This window comes from Argentina silus (assembly GCF_951799395.1).
Source record: "Argentina silus genome assembly, chromosome: 9".
NCBI classification, from domain to species: Eukaryota; Metazoa; Chordata; class Actinopteri; order Argentiniformes; family Argentinidae; genus Argentina; species Argentina silus.
In genome coordinates this window covers 5,809,011-5,825,867 of record NC_139663.1, presented here as the reverse complement: position 1 = coordinate 5,825,867, position 16,857 = coordinate 5,809,011, and the positions used below count along the sequence as shown (strand labels likewise).

At 45.0% G+C, this 16,857-nt stretch overlaps 2 protein-coding genes across 2 annotated transcripts in view; one reads left to right on the top strand and one right to left on the bottom strand.

Annotated features, from left to right (window-relative positions):
- The first annotated feature begins 9 nt into the window (after positions 1–9).
- LOC310810196 (RING finger protein 222) lies at positions 10–2,375 on the top strand. Its single transcript, XM_083677874.1, has one exon. The coding sequence runs from the start codon at positions 262–264 to the stop codon at positions 910–912; it is 651 nt and encodes a 216-aa protein (XP_083534000.1). The 5' UTR covers positions 10–261; the 3' UTR covers positions 913–2,375.
- Positions 2,376–3,980: 1,605 nt separating this feature from the next.
- The window catches only part of arhgap44a (Rho GTPase activating protein 44a), a 31,009-nt gene continuing 18,132 nt past the window's right edge, over positions 3,981–16,857 (bottom strand). The window contains exons 12-22 of the mRNA XM_083676202.1: positions 16,647–16,728; positions 16,414–16,494; positions 15,294–15,407; positions 15,053–15,144; positions 14,743–14,926; positions 13,551–13,568; positions 13,253–13,441; positions 11,464–11,961; positions 9,984–10,129; positions 9,470–9,859; positions 3,981–7,575 (exon numbers count right to left, since the gene is read on the bottom strand). Coding sequence (XP_083532328.1) covers positions 7,421–7,575; positions 9,470–9,859; positions 9,984–10,129; positions 11,464–11,961; positions 13,253–13,441; positions 13,551–13,568; positions 14,743–14,926; positions 15,053–15,144; positions 15,294–15,407; positions 16,414–16,494; positions 16,647–16,728 — 1,949 coding nt within the window. The 3' untranslated portion in view covers positions 3,981–7,420. The remainder of the gene's footprint in view (positions 7,576–9,469; positions 9,860–9,983; positions 10,130–11,463; positions 11,962–13,252; positions 13,442–13,550; positions 13,569–14,742; positions 14,927–15,052; positions 15,145–15,293; positions 15,408–16,413; positions 16,495–16,646; positions 16,729–16,857) is intronic.

The window sequence follows — 16,857 nt, the reverse complement described above, 5'->3', positions numbered from 1 at the left end:
GGGCAGCCAAGTCACAGATGTATGGGTGACAGCCCCAATTAATAAGACAACTTGCCTCCACCCAATTGTGAGGTCGCCTAGGTGAGAGTCAGATTTGTTTTGGTTTCACAGTGGAACAAACATCAACACGGGAGGTTCGGGATCTGAGGTGTACTTTGTTGGTACCAGGTATAGTCAAGTGTGGAGTGTCGCCACTGTTTACGCGGTCTGACATGGTGCGCGTTTTTGGTTTGGAAAGCACTGTAAGCAGCAGCTCATAGGATGACAATGGACGGACACGAAGCGCAGGAGGAGGACGCACAAGAGTCTGAGTGCCCAGTGTGCTACGAGTGTCTTTCGGGCACAGACAGGACTCTGAGCTGCGGACACGTTTTCTGCCATGATTGCTTGGTCAAAACCCTGGTCAGCGTCAACATGAACGGCGGGAAGATCACTCGAGATAACATCATCTGTCCCATCTGCCGACACTTGACATTCATCAAAAAGCAAAACGAGGTCGTGGTTTCACTTGATACGGGCAAAGACTCAGAGGAGAGAGGGCAGACTTTAGAGGTTCCTCTCCCCCCACCTCCTGGTAACCCACCGCCTCACCATAGCGCACGACGCGCGTCAAGGTCACCAAATGAACCTAGTTGGTTTGTACGACGTTTTAGAGTGATTTCAGAGAGATTGAGTCGACATAGACTGACCAGCCCCTGCCACAACGCCTCTCAGATATTTATCATCAGTGCCGAAGGTCGACCCATGGCTGAGGAAGATGTGATTAGTGTCGTGACCATGACTGCAGTTCAACCAAACCGCATGGAACAGCGCAGCTTTTGCACCACTGCACGTTGCTTGCTATTTCTGCTTGCAATGTTTACCTTACTTGCATTAATAGCTGCCACACTTCCTTGGATTATTTTGATATAATCTATTGTGGACACTGTGATATTTAGTGTCAAATTACACATCGTTTTAGTCATATATTCATATAAATCTCCTAAAGTTCATGTATTGCACTTGATACAATGACACTGCCAACGAGTTGGGGATGAACTGATATCATGCATCTGTTGTAGTGCCTTTAAACTTTTTTTCTCAAAAAATGTGAAAATATATGTAAGAAAGTATAAATGTAATTCCAGTTAGAATTAGTCAGTTCAAAATAACAGCAATGATGAACATGACACTGGAGTACAGGCATGGCTCATATTCTGTAAACGTACTATTTATGTTGTCAGCAGTGCTGGAGTCTTCTTTCTTGTCTAACTAAGATGCTGTTGTTTTATTTCTTTATATTAACATGTTATTGTATGATAATGTTATGATGTCTATCAACAAAAAGAATATTATTGATCCCTGTGCAATCGATGGTAAAATGATTAACTGATTATGAAGAAGTGTCTGTTAACTTATATACCTTACATACCTCCATATTCATATATACCCCTAACTCTAACCCTATGTATTGTAGGCTAACTGCCCCCTCTGTTGTAACTTCAAACTTTATTTGGATAGTCCCAAATAGATGGTTTGTAGTTGTTCAGTAGATGTTGAACTAACTGTGAACAACATTTAAACTAACTATTCATTAACCCTAGCCCTAACCTTATCCCTTACCCTAACCTTAGACTTAACTTAAAACCAAAACCTAACCCTAACCCTAATCTTAACCCTTACCCTAACCCTATCAAGCTGTTGCATATCAACAGAGTTGCAGTTGATAGTTTGCTCATAGTTTGGGCAACAGTAGATTATCTACAGGGGACTATCCAAATAAAGTGTGACTTAATTTAGTAACACAGTACAAAATATATCAAGGTGAAGATTGCATTGAGAGCATCTCTCACTAGAGCCCTTTGTTGTGCATTCCTGGTTGTAAGAAGTTTAACTTGTTTTATGTGATCTTTAGTGAGATTTCATTCAAGACAGTATGTTTGTTCAGGCTAAAGGTACTAAATCTGAGATCAAATAGATAACCAACAGAAACAAGCCTTTTTTCAAACCAGTTCCTCAAAAAGGTACTGTGTTGTTGTAGGATCCAGTTACCAGGCACCATGAACATGTCAGTGTAAGGGGCAATGAGGATGATACTCCATACTCTCTAGCATTCCATTTCTCTCCGAACAAAGGCTGGTGTTTGTTTTGGCAGCAGGATCTAAAGGGGGTAGGGGGGAAGCTCTGATGGGCCAAGGACTTTCTCTCAGTGAACGCAAATGAAGGATCAATTGATCAACAAGCAAACTGATACCATCAGTTTTGGCCCTCTATGCCACCATTACAGCTATTGACATATCACTGTTTTGTTGAAAGTAATAATGATGTCCTTCTATGGAAAAACAGATGTTATGTATTGCAATCTGAAGTGTCATTTTATATGAATAAATTATAGTTGTCAAGTTTCAGCCATTCCTTAACACGCCTCACATATAATACTGTAGTGTACAATTTAGTTTAAATTGTCCATGAAAGTACAGTACAATCACTTTCCATTGGCGCTGTGTGCCATGCGGAACAGTTGATGTTATCTGTTTGACAAGCTTGACAGTTCCTTTGACTTAGAAATATGATGCAAGGCAACCCCAAGGGTTGTGGGAGAACTGGTTGTTGCATATTAGACATTGGTATTTAACATGGTTCTCTTTATCTGAATCCATTCACCAAAGACAGTACAGTATCTCTCGGAAGTACTGTAAGTATACAATGAAAATTTAAACAGAGAAATCGAGTCACTCAACAACAGTGAACACTTTACAAATAATTGATGGGAGTCTCAGGCAGTTTGAAGGAGAAAGACCTGGAGGTAAAGATGAGCAGGTCTGGCTGATTGTTTGTTGTAAGGAGAGACACAAGTGCGGCGTGGTATTGGGTTTCAACTGACACCACTTAGAGGCCTGATAAACAAAAACCAGGGAGCGCGAACGCTCTGCTTTCTTTTATGATGATCAGGGGGTGCTGTTTATAGACCTTTATAATAAATGAATATGATTGTTTTGATTTACTGTACATTATTACTATTGAGGCATCTGAAAGTGTTCACTTATAGAGTGAGTATTTATTAGGGCCTAACATTGTACCTCAATGTGAATGTCTGTGATTATGGGGTGTAACATAGTTTTGAGGACATAGTGATAACATTTGATAACATAGTTTTCTGCTCCTTGGTCAACCTCTGCCACCTGTCGACACAAGGCCTACTCATGGTTTCCTTCTCTGACAAAGCCTCTGCTCATCGAGTAGTTCCTGTTCTACTGGTTAATAGGCCTCCACAGCCTCCGCAGTTCAGCCTTCCCTTGTTTGCCACTGAGTGGGAGGAGCAATGATCAATGTAATGATTCTCAGTTAATGACTCAGATTAATTGGTTTAGAAAAACCTGCTAGCACTCCGCGTGAGACAGTAGATGGGCAGGATCATATTTCAGAGGCGTAATCAATTTTCCTATAGAAGAAATTAAATCGTGTATCACAGTTCTGCAGTGAATTAATGAGAAACATCTCTAAACCAATTTTCTATTGTTGTGGGCACTGTTACCAATAGAAAAAAGTAACATGATAAAGATGATGCCTTTATACAGATTCATAACTATTTTTCTAGAATTAGAACATCTTGGATTCAAGAGTACATAGTGTAAATGACCACTGGCATTTGATGTATTAATTATCAAAGACGTATTTGGCCTTGATAATGACAAACAATGCCTCAGCGGGGACCTCTGAGTCACTGTTACATTGATACCAGTGGTACTTGTGCAACACCCCTTGAGAGAGTGATCACCTGTCGAGAGTTGCTAGCATACTCAATGTAATAGAACAGTGACACTGTCTGGAAAGACAGGGTTGTTACACTGTAATGAATTGTTTATACAGTATCATCAGACTCTTCACTTCTCCATGAGATAAACAGTGAATCCCCTTAAATAATATAATAGAAAAGATACATTCAGCACAAACACACTGACAGAAACACATGGACAAGGTGGGATTATTAAAAATGTAGAGTTTAATATATATATATTTATTTCTGACATTCTGATAAGGATTGCGGTAGGCTTCACAGTACACACTGTGTTCCACTTGATATGCTAAGCAGAGGAGGAGGGGTGGGTGTTGTGGCTTGCCGAAAGGCAGGTTTGTACACTAGTTGTGAAAGCAGAAGGGAGGCAGTACATCCAAGGGCAACATCCACTGCTCTATGGCCCCATGACCCCCTCATAACCATCGATTTCCACATTTTCTATAACGCATCTTATCTATAGGTGCCCCTCAAATTGCTCATAACTATCCCTAAAAAGACAGTGATTGACACGAATCATGGATTATCAAAAGACTATCTCTAAGTGCATGCATGACATTGTCACATACGTCCTCTTTCTTCTCTCATAAACCCCCTAAACACAAAATGTAAACAAGTTGAACTTTAGATAACAAACGTGGTGAAGAGGTATGAGGTTGGGATTTGTGGCTGACATATTTAGGTTCAATGCCTGTTTTTATTCATTCAGGAGAAGAGTAATTCCATCATTTATTATCATCCAGCTGAACTTAATTATAAAATGACCTTTCTTGCTTCTCTAAAAATGATGTGATGAAAGTTGATTACAAAGTGGTGAGATATGATTACAATTGTAAATTCACCTGGGGGAAGGAGATGTGAGTGTGTTTGTCACAGCTGCTATACACACATATGAAACAATGTCTACAGCTATGATGAATGCATGCTAATGAGAGAATGTAAGAACAAGTCCAATTATAATTCACAATGCATAAACACTGTCCTATTAATACCAACAGCACCTCATTCATCTTCATCTGTGATAAACACACAAGCATTCATTCACACTGCCAGCAGGAGGCTATGACTAGTATTACCATTTCATTAGAAAAGAATGGTCCTTTAGATCATGCCTCTACTGTAGCTAATACCAGCAACTGGCTACCCTTTACCTTGTATGAGCTCTGAATAAGTCACATTCAATCGACTTACTAAGAAAAACACCCCTGCCTCCTCAGAGCAAATGCATGAATCCAGCACAGACAATAAAACCTCTATTACACATAAAATTCGCCATTAGCTTCAAAACATTAACAACCATTGTGAGGGCACTTGCAATTGTCATCATAATCACCACAACTATCAACAGAACTCAGTCACCAAAATCTTTATAAACATAGTTCATTGAGAACACACACTGAGGCATACCATATATTTTTGGAGAATAATTCATCTAGAAATCATGTCCCTGAAGTATACTAATACATAAACAAATAGAAAAACCATGTGATTGCTGTAGAATAGAAATAATGGCTCTTTCTGTGGGGTGGGGGGGGGAGGGGGGGTGGGGCGGGGCTGGCCACTATTTTCGGACTGAGGTTAATAAGTAAACAGTGTAATTGCACTTTGATTGACAGAATTAATGTCCAATGACATTTTAGATGCGATTAGGAAAGTGTCACTGAGGCATCTGCTCTTGTCAGAATGAGCCAAATAAATAGGCTGCCAAACCCATACCAGCTGTTTTAGCTTGGCCCAATCTTTGATGTTCTCTCTGAGGAAACCTCATGGTAGTCTAAGAGGCCCAGAAGAGTCTAAGCAGGTTGGACATTTAATTTGTCAAGGTTAGGCTTGCCAAACCTAACTATACTGTACATATCAAATTCATTTCTCACATAATTGTTATGTCAGTTGATTGTGGATTTTCCCCAAATCAGTAAGGGCCCATTTTCTGTGTAAGAAAGTATAGTGGTTCAAATAATACAATCTTGGGTATGCAATTATCTCACTGAATAATCCATTTATGTTTGTATGGAGGTTGCTTATATAAATGTGTATATCAATTAATAATTAACTTATTAAAGCTATATTTGACAGAGCATTTCTTCCATGGCTCAAACTTTCAAACTGATTCAAACATAACTAGAAAGACCAAACATTATTCAGAGCAGTAACATCCTTCTTTCCTTCATATTGCTGCAGGATCATGGTTGTCTGCTGTAGCTGAGAAACACTGAGTGTGACACTGGCAATTGTGTGCAGGGACAAAAATAACATCACATTATTTATCATATCAGTTTCTACACATGATAAATATGAGCACATATATTAATATATGTATAATTAAGATTTGCCTTTACATTTGCTTTCCCTCATAGGTTTATATACATAGATTTATGTACAGTCTTTGTATTTACACTAGGGTCATAGGTCACGGAGCCTGAAGCACTTGAAACAAGCAGAGAGAAACATCTGAAACTGCAGGCAGTGCAATCTCTGTGGAACCTTGAGTTCTAATTGGAAGTTTTAGGAGCAGCCCAGTAGAAAGGAACATGGATGGTCCTCTGGGGTTGACTCTGACTCGATCCTCTCAGACTGGAACTGCCTAATATAATTCCTGTCTCTGAAAGAACAGCTATGCAGTTAGATCCAAAATGGCCTTAAATTGAGGATTATGACAGCTAGCATTATGGGCGCAGCTCTAAAACATATGTGATGTGCATCATTATTGTGCACAGATACAGTTCGACTATAATCCAAAACCGTATGATGATAATCATAATCATGGTTAATTAAACTGGATTTATTCCAAAAACATTCTCATACTGTGCTGGTGAAATTATGTGCATTACATTTTAACCCTGTACAAATAAATAATAAAGTGACAAGCTAGTTATATAATGCAATCCTATGGATCTTTCTTATCTGTGTGCATTAATGTAGATACGGTAGTGTGTGTAAGACTTGTTTACGTGGGGGGAAAAGGGAACACACAGTATGGACCGGGGCCAGGGTGACACAGAATGATTCAGTGCAATGACGAGGGGGTTATACATTTCATACTGCATGCTTCAGTTCTCTCTGGGCATCACTTCCAAGTGTGCAGTAAATCAGGAGTACCCAGTAAGGAGTACACACAAGGTCCACTCTCTCTGACCCTGTGGACCGGTTTTGCTCCCAAGTCACACTATTAGATTCCTGTATGGTCTGCGAAACAGTTTGTGAGTATGCGCATATTGCAATTTGATTGCATTCTCTCATAAGGCAAAAAGAAATGAAAAAAAGTCACCAAAAATACAGACCACTGCTTCAAAGAACAAAGAAAACAACAGTATCCACAAAGCAAAAATACTTAACGTGGCATAATACTCCTCTCCATATGTCCAGTCTTCCCTCCAAAGGCAACTGCTCCTCCTCTATGGCATTTTGGTGCGTTTGTACTTTGTATAGTCACATTTACGTACTACTTTGCGGTTCTAAGAGATGAGTTTCCTTGCAGCCTGTAGCAGATGTGAGGGAGGGTTCAGTTCTGGTTCTGGGTCCAGGTGGGCATGGTTGAAGCCTTGGTTTGGCCCCCAAGGGAGGGCCTCAGTGGTGGCGTGTGAGAGTTACAGTATGTACAGCTGGAGGGGTGGCAGCCAGATGAGCTTTGATGATGTCAGAGGGTCATAAGGTGGTGCTCTGGGAATCCTCCTCAGACACAGCTTCCCCCTCTGGAGAGTCTGCCACTGCCTGGGACCTCCTGCAGGGGGCGCCGCTGAACTCATCGATGAGGCTGTCCAGATTGACATTGATGGAGGGGATTTCATAATTGAAGTAATCTACTGTCGAGCATGGTAGTAGAGGTGAGGATGAGTATAATGGTGGTGGTGGTGGGCATGGTTATGAACATGAGGAGGAGGAGGAGGAGGAGGAGGAGTAGGAGGAGGCGGAGGAGGAGGAGGAGGCGGAGGAGGAGGCGGAGGAGGAGGCATATGGTAATGATAATGGGGTGTAAAAAAGGAAGAGAGCAGAAAGCAAAATTAACTTTTTGGAATCAGAACTCATGGTTAGAAGCAGATGTTTGTCTTTGTTGGGAGGAAGCAGCAGGTCAGTGTGTTTGCCTCTGACACATTCTACACAGGGACGTTGTCATACTTGTGTTACTAGTAATACATGCTCTATCAGATAGCTCTGGAGAACTATAGCAACTGTATATTGTATACTGTATATGTCAGAGCTCTTTGTGCTGCTCGAAATAAACTGTTCGTTCAAGAAATACAATAACAGCACTTCAAAATGACTGCACAATGACACATTACACATTTACAACAAATGACCAGATTTTTGTCAACACAGAGGCAACAGGATGTGTGTGGAGCTCTGTGAAAAATGGCACCGAGACACCGAGGTGAGATTGAAATAACAATGGGAATCTCTATATTTCATGAGGGAGGGGCATACTTGTTTTGTAATTTTGTTGAGGCATTGCTGCATCTCATAGACAGCATAGATAACCAGAGAATGATGACTTCCACTGTGTAGGAATGAGATGGAGCAGGGCGGAGTTGTCAGGGGCAGCGAAGAAGAGGTTTCACCAAGCGATGAGCCTGCCAGAGGGTGAGTGGGGGGGGGGTGGGCGGGTTTTACCTGTAGCCCCCACATCGCTAGCAGGGGCGTTAGAGGGGGAGGGTGTCTGTTGGTTTACAGCTGGGAAGGGGAGGGAGGCGGGAGGGGGGCGGTAAAGATGGAGTTACACCTTTTTTGGAAGCGACGTCTGCAATGTGAGCACGGTGGGGGGGTGCGCTCTGGGAAGTCCTTAAGCCATGCATACAGATATTGAAACACCATGCAAGACACTACGCTGGGCACACTAACAGAATGGGATAGCGTTAGTTAGTCGGCTAACAGGTAACGTATGTTTTGAAGCAGGCTGCAGGAGACCCCAGAGGCAGCCACAGCACCAGGCCAGGCGGTGAAGATGAAGCGCAGATACTGGCGGTCTCGCTTACCCTAAAAGTCCCCCTCACACATAGCCCACACTGAATCCCCTGGCCTCACACAGCTGCAAGGTACACAATAGTAGCAGGGGGGAACAAAAGAATCATAAATATATAGAACAGAGTGACAAGAGTGACTGGTATTGACAGGTATTGAACACCTCATTATATCATAGCATCATAGACAAGAAGAAGAATCTGATCTAGTTGTGGAAGCCCTGCTCTCCTGTCCTGAGAGATTGAACTGGTGGTGTGTCTGTGTAAAGCCTCTGACCTACCTCAGCCGTACTGTATGAGGGGTCTGAATAACACAGATAAACAGAGAGCACAGGATGAATCTAATGGGAACTTCCATACAAGCAGGACACGCTATGCTTCTGTGATGTTTCCTCACATTACCCAGAAACATCATCACATAACACAAGCAATGGATACATACTGTAAGGTCAAGGAGTTCCTCTCGCTACAATTGCACAAAGAGTCCTAATATTTACATCATTGTTCTCAGGCGTTTCTGCGTCTAAAAAGGCAACCGTTATTCAGTAAAGACATTCTTTTGAGACCGGTCGATATCGGTCCTCTTAAATTTCAACCACAGGAGCAATACTGTAGCACACGTCTGAGAATGAGTCCTACACTCGCCCGGCGTCTCCGTTGGACAGGGCCACAGCGAGTCTGAGAGAGGGACGCTGCAGCGCCACCTGTGGTGCGGCCATGGGCAGGGCGGGGTGTTTACCTGTGGACATGCTCTCCCCGGGGGACAGTCCGTCCAGGAGGCCCTGCTCCAGTGGCTGGGGGGCCGGGCCAGAGGGCCCAGGGGGGGCCGGGGGCGGCTGAGGAGGGGGCAGGCTGGGTCTCTGCCTGGGCTTAGGGGTGGGCCGGGACTTGGTGAGCGTGCCGGTCAGAGATGGAGGGGAGGACAGAGAGTGGGGCGCCCCCAGGGGGGTCTGCCCGGGGGAGGACGCGAGCGCTTGTCCCGGGGGACAGGCCAGTCCGTAGGGGGAAGGGGTACTGGGAGGGGTGGGGGACAGGCTGACCGGCGACGGCTGACCTGTGGACTGGTCTGACATTCCACCCGACTGGCCGTAAGGAACCTTGGGAGGCACAGGGGCCAGCTTCTTAGAGCCTGGAGAATACAAAGAATACTGTTAACATCCATCCCAATAGATAAATACATTATTTTTCAATATCAAGACGTATTGCATGCAATTCCTATCCTTGATGCTGCATCAACTGTTATTCAGAGTCACCTTTGCGCAGAGTGTGTGGGCTGTGCTCTGTGGAGTGGGGAGACTGGCTGCAGCTCTGCTGCCCACAGATAGGGGGCACCGTTGGGCCCGTCACCTGGATGCCCTTGTGCCCAATCACAGGCGACAGCTCTTTACTCTTCAACGTACTGGAAAGGAAAAGAGGATGTTACTGCATGATCTGCTTGCACAGTCCATTTATTGAGAGGTCAATCATCATCAATCGTCAGTCATCAATCATCATCATCATCATCATCATCATCACCATCATCATCATCATCATCATCATCATCACCATCACCGTCGCTGTCATTATCAATATCAGTGGTTTCCAAGCTACTAAAGAGTAACTTGATCTCTGGTTTCTCCTCACTGTTCAAAGTCGTCCTGCCATTAAAGGTTTGGAATAATAGCCAGAATCATCATCACTCTATGAAAGTCCTGAGTCGTATGAACTCCCACACCCACACAGTGCATTAACTACATCATGAAAAACGTACAGTGCCTGCCTGCTCGCCACTCAAACGGTTTCTACCTAGTGTTCTAGCTGCTACCTCCTATATCTAGGCAGAGAGTTAGACCAGTGAGCGCTGCGTGCTTCCAGGGTGGGACGTCTGGGTGATACAGTACACGGGGTACGAAGATGGGGGAAGGGTGTCATTAAGCAGGCTTGTTCTGAAACGCTGACAGGGAATTGGTCTAATGATTCATGCTGTCCTGTCTGTATCATTTATTACTGAAGACTGATGACTCCCGAAACTTCCAGAAAATATTGGAGGGGTAACTCAACAGCCATGGTCTAACTGACAGATTCTTGAAATAGTCCTGTGTTTTATTGCTGTACAGTTTTAGAAGCAGTGATCTCCTAGGTTTCAGTATGAGGTGTGCGCACAGTCTGGTGTGTGTGTGTGTGTGTGTGTGTGTGTGTGTGCGTACGTGTGTGTCTTATGCATGACTCAGCACACAAGTGCAGGAAGATGTTGAGCCTCCAAGGACACTGCTGATGGGCATGGATCACAGGGATGTGCAGCCCAGAAGGACTGGGGCTTTTACTAGAAATATGTCCTGCTTATCTCATAAACCGTCCTTATAGGTTTACAATTCAAAACACCTATCAGCAGATCAGCAAACCGTCTCTGCGATGTTTAAAGTACAAAAGTAAATATGCTTCTTAATAACGATATGCAGTGTTATTCATGTATGTATGCTCTATTCTACGCCAGGCTCTGCGCTCTCGGAAAGCCAGTAACATCCTCAGTTGCTAGGCAACCCCCATGAGAGGCGTCCCCTGGCAACGTGAATGTTACAGAATCTGAGATATGGGATTGAAAAACAGCAAAAACAAAATATGAGCCAGCGAGATAAAGGAGTGGAGAGACATGTGGCAGCCCCCTCAGTGAGGCTACTGTCTCTGTGGTGCTGTACATCCATACTGGCCACTGGTCAGTGTGTTTCTCACCGCGGCGCGGTGCGTTGTATTTACCTAGTCAGCCTGGGGGGTCCTCTCTCTCGGGCACATGGACAGGCAGCCCACGGCGGGGGAGCGGACGAGGGGAGGCTAGGGGGGTTGCCGAGGGACAGGTCGTGGCGGGTCAGTACCAGGGGGGTTTTGATGTAGAGGGGCGAAGCGTTAGTGTCAGGCGGGGGCGCATGCGACACGTCGCCAGACGGGCCGTGCTTGGGAAAGTGCAGGCAGCTGGGTTTGGGGTTCGAATTGATGTCAAGCGAGGAAGAGGAAGAGGAAGAGGAGGAGGAGGGAGGCGGGAGCGGGGGGGTGAAGCCAGACCAGCGAAGGGGGGGTGGTGGGGAGCCTGGGGGCTGGGACTCGGGACCCGGGGCCACAGGACGAGCGCAGGGCGGGGCCTTGGGGTAGAAGTGGTGGGGGGCAGAGGAGGTGGGGTAGGGAGGGGGTGGCCGGTCCTCCCCTGGGGGCGGGTAGACATGAGAGGAGTCCGGCCGATTGAGCGACACGTCGTCTGAGCTGTAGATATTAAAAGAATAGACAGCACAAAAAGAAATAGCTCTAGTAATTGAACAGGGAGACAAATTGGTGCGCTTGAGGATTAGCTTGTTTTGATTACTGAGGTGTTAGTTTGTTAGTTGGTTTATCTTATCCGAGCAAAAATCTGCATTTTCTTGGTGCGGAAAAAGGCAGACGGTGGGAACCAAGCTTAGCACACAGTCAGCTTTGTGAAGGAAAAAATACAAGCACAAAGAAATAGCAAAGCAAAAGAAAAAAAAAAGGTTCAGATTCCCAAAGGAAATGGACAGGATACACTGCATTGAACTCCTTCTGTGATGCCCTTGTGTCTGCACACTGCATGGAGCTGTCATGAAACCGTCTGAAGTACCAGAGCGCTGTTCTGCACTGCAACCCACACGATACAAGGACCGTAACTAACACTATAAGTATCTTTAACAACGAAATATCACCCTTTTTCCCCTCTACAACATACAGTATGAATCCCCTATTTGATATTGTGTGTTTTTAAATAGTTCTCTCAGTCAGCCCAGGGCAGTGTGAAACAGACACAAAACCCTTTCATTGGCTGAAAGAGCCACAGAAGAGGAGAAGAAGCCAATCAAGCCAGAAGCGTTTCTTACAACCTGTCTGCGACACAGCAGCAGCCACGATGAAGTGATAATCAGTGTATTAACGGAGATGATCATAGTGAAATTCACTTGGTGAAAGCGGGAAAAGAAAGTACTCACGGCCACAGCTGCAAAGCCATACCACATCAATGGGAACTGTTTGAATATTCACATGCTCTCAGAGACTTGGTGATCAGTGCCAGTGAAATAAAGAAACCTCCAGATTGGGTGATAAAACATGTATCCTCTCAAAAAGTGAAGTAACAATCAATCCCCCTTTAGAAATGTCCACAGTGACACAATCCTAACAAACGTAACAAATAGTTGGAAGGAGAGAGGGAGAGAGAGAGAAAACAAAAACAAGAAAGAAAAGAACAAATGAGAGATGGCAAGAGATGGCAAAGCAAGGGGAAAAAAAAAACGACAAAAACCTCACGCTGAGGAAATGATAACAAACAAGTTGACGAAGCAAAAAGAAACTAGCGGCCGAGGTCCAAGTCACAGAGAGCTGGTGAGAGTGATGGTGATGACGATGATGAAGAAAGGAAGGTGAAAGAGGAGGACGGAGAGAGAGAGAGAGAGAGAGAAAGAGAGAGAGAGAGAGAGAAAGAGAGAGAGAGAGAGAGAGAGAAAGAGAGAGAGAGAGAGAGACAGAAAGAGAGCCTCCAGGGGGGACTTACCCGACCCTGTCCCCTGGTGGGGGGGTGGGGGAGGGGGAGGTGGCCAGCTCTCCAGGCTGCTCTGGGATGAGTGTGTCGCCGGGGGAGCCAGGCATCAAGACGCTGGGTGGGGTGGAGGAGGACTTGCGCGCCAGCGTGGACGAGCCCTTACGAGACACCCAGGATGTGTCCATCACCCGCACCCCCATACTGAAGACAGACACACCACAATCGCTGAGTTCAAGTCAGTCAGGAGCGAGGGAAAAGAAGGGCAAAGGGAGGGGGTAACAGGGAACAAGAAAGGAGTATTATACAGTACCTTTGTATCTTCCTAATGCTGCTTTGGTAGGGCAGAGAGCACATGAGAGTGTGAAAGGTAGATACACGGTAGAACAGCTATGTTTCTCAATCACATCCACTCTGTACACTCAACACAGAAGCTAGTGTGCTAATGTAGTATGCTAGGAGGGAGGATACTGTGTGTGTGCGTGTTAATGTGTGTGTGTGTGTGTGTGTGTGACGGAAGGATGAGATCAACAGTGACAGGAAAGAGGAGAGAGGGTGTTCCCGAGGTGAGGACATGCCCGTCCAAATGAGCAGCCTGCACTTTCCTATTGAGGGGCAATTAGTGCTTCGTTTACACTCATTAAGACAAGACCCCCCCCCCCCCCCCCAAGACCCCCCCCCCCCACACACACACACACACACACACAGGCAGCGGCACAACTCTCCACTCAGCCCAGGAACAATGACCTGCCTTTCAAATGCTGCAGCTCGAAAACTGCTCATTACCCTAAATGGATAACAACTATCTAACTGTCTACAGTATCTACCAAACTATAGCATTATCTCAAATGAAAGACATAGCCTTGTTTGTGAAAACAGAAAGACTTAAGTGTGTGGTGAGAGAATGTTCAAATTGCCCGGCCAGTAGCCTACAGCAGAGGCAGTTTTCATAAGAGTCTGGTGATTTTCCACCTGGTGACTCAGGCGGGCCAGGTGACGTGCCAGTCTGTCTGGGCAGGATGGGCCGGGGCAGAGCACTGGCATACGGGGCTGAGCGTCTTGCAGGAGAAATATCTCCGGAGAATGAGAAACAACACCTCCATCACATCCTTGTTGCCATGGAGACCGTGCCACTCAGTAGGCCAAGTGTATTCAAATGAGGCCCGCTTGCATTCCCAGGATAGCCTCCCGCCATCTCTAGATGAGGGTTGATAACACGAGAGGTAATTGGATGGGAGAATGATTGACAGGTTGGATATATCTACCGTCATAATGGGCCCTATTGAGACCTCTGACTCAGAGCTCAAACACGGCTGATATGTAGATACTGCGTCAAAGTGTTCTGCTTTTCAACGAGCGTGTAGTATTGTGTTTCTCGAGGGTGGCGATCTTCTCAGAGACCCACAGAGAGAACAGAGTGGGAGTAGTGTGGGTTTGATGCGCGAGGAAAAGGAGAGCGAGCGAGGGAGGAGAGAAAGAGGGCAAGCAGCTTGTACGTAGCCTACCCGTCCTTCTTGTAAAATTCCAGCATCATGTTGTCTGTGGCAACGCTGAGGGGGCGTCGGCTCTGGTCGTGCGGCTGCTTGCGCTCGGATTGGTCCATGTCCGGCGAGGGCATGGAGCTGTAGTTGGAGTTGTGGTTGGTGTGGATCGGACTTCCGTAGCAGCCTGTCAGATTGAACTCAATTTCTGAGGAAGGAAGCAAGGAATTACTGTCGTATTCTAATGACAATGGGTTGAGTGTGTGTGTGTGTGTGTGTGTGTGTGTGTGTGTGTGTGTGTGTGTGCGCGCGTGTGTGTGTATGTCCATCTCACCTCCGGGAAAGAACCAGTCAGCATGCTGGATGATGGGCTCAATGATGCCCACGATCTGAAGCGACACAGTCGTCATCATCTCTGTTATGTTCCTGGAAAGAACCAACCACAGTCAGTCCAGTCTAAAGATGCCCCTTATAGACATTCAAACGCCATTCACTGACCAAAACGTGACATAACCAAGGAGCTGTTAAAGCCACTGATATCAAGAGAAAAAAAGGCCCAAGAAAGGGAAACATACCCCTCAGAAGTTGTCCAAAGCAGGTTAGGCCCGAGAACAATCGCCATGTTACCAGGAGTCATCTTGTTGTCACTCTGGTACTCTGTCAGTTTGGCTAGGAATTTGATAAGGTATCTGATAAGAAAAGGAGAAATAACAACAAAACGACAACAACAACATGACTAAAACACACCAGAGCCTATTGGTTCAGCTTCTGAGCCATACTGCCATGGCTCTCTCTCTCACACACACACACACACACACACACACACACACACACACACACACACACACACACACACACACACACACACAACCTTCATCGCTGCAGGTTCTCTGTTGGTTATCAATATTTCAGTGTACACTGCCAAAGGGATTCTAACCCAGATACGGTAGGGGAGGTTCAAGACACATGCAGACCTAGAACTAACACCAGACCGAACACACACAATGTGAATCTATGCACCAGAGAGCACTTATGGCCTCATGTAAACATTTCACATATCCATAAATATGTTATTAACTCGACCCAGAAACAAATATGGTTTAGGTTTGGATTGATGTGTGTCTCTAATGATAATGGGAGATTCTGTTCTTCTGAAATTCGCAGTGACACATGCTGTATGTACAGTACAGTTGACAAAAAAACATTAGGGTACATTAGGGTCCATTAAGTGTGATTTTGGAGCAAGGCATATGTATATGTACATATGTACAGATATGTATATATTATTAGACATACATATTTTATTCTCTTTTGGGCTAGCATCCAGTCTAATCGGAAACAAATCAGTTTTTTTTTTTCTCAGACAATATGTTATGATGTTAAGCAGACACAGATAATTCACACTATCTGGACGTTATCATCTCTCTCCCCAGCAACCACAGAGTCTAGAAAGCTGGAAGGTCAGTTTCTGTCCTCTGTAAATAAAAACAGTACACTCTGAAGATGAAACCTTCTCATCAACATCAAGCATTACGTCAAGCTTCTAGTCGCAACCAAGGCCCCTCTAAGAAAACACATTCTGTCATGTCAAAAAACCCAACAAGATTCTCTAAAACACCTGACAGACAGAGAGACAGAGAGAGAGAGAGAGAGAGAGAGAGAGAGAGAGAGAGAGAGAGAGAGAGAGGCACTGACCTGAAATTGTTTAAGTTGTCTGTTGGTAGTTTCTCACATGCTGCCAGCAGTGCTTGTAGTCTCTTGTCCATGTCCTGGATACTGAGGAAGGAAGAGAACAGTGTTAAGGGGGTTTTAGGCCCTATTCTGTTGTTATGGTATGTGACTCCCTTGTGGACATTTCCCAATTTCCAGCTCTTCGTCATGGCTAAGGGGATTGAGAGACTGCGGTTGTTAAGGGAAAAGCTACTCACTTTGAAGCCTGAATCCACTCCTCATAAAGTTCAGTGGTCATCAGTGGCTCTGGGAGTTCACGGAGGTATGATTTCAGAGCCCCTGCGGAAGAGAAGCATAGAGGGAGAGAAAAAGAGGGAGTGAGAGAGAGAAAGAGAGAGAGACAGAAAAAATAAAATCTCATTAGGCCTAAAGGGAGGTGTGGTTTTCTCTCTTCAGAATACTGATAAG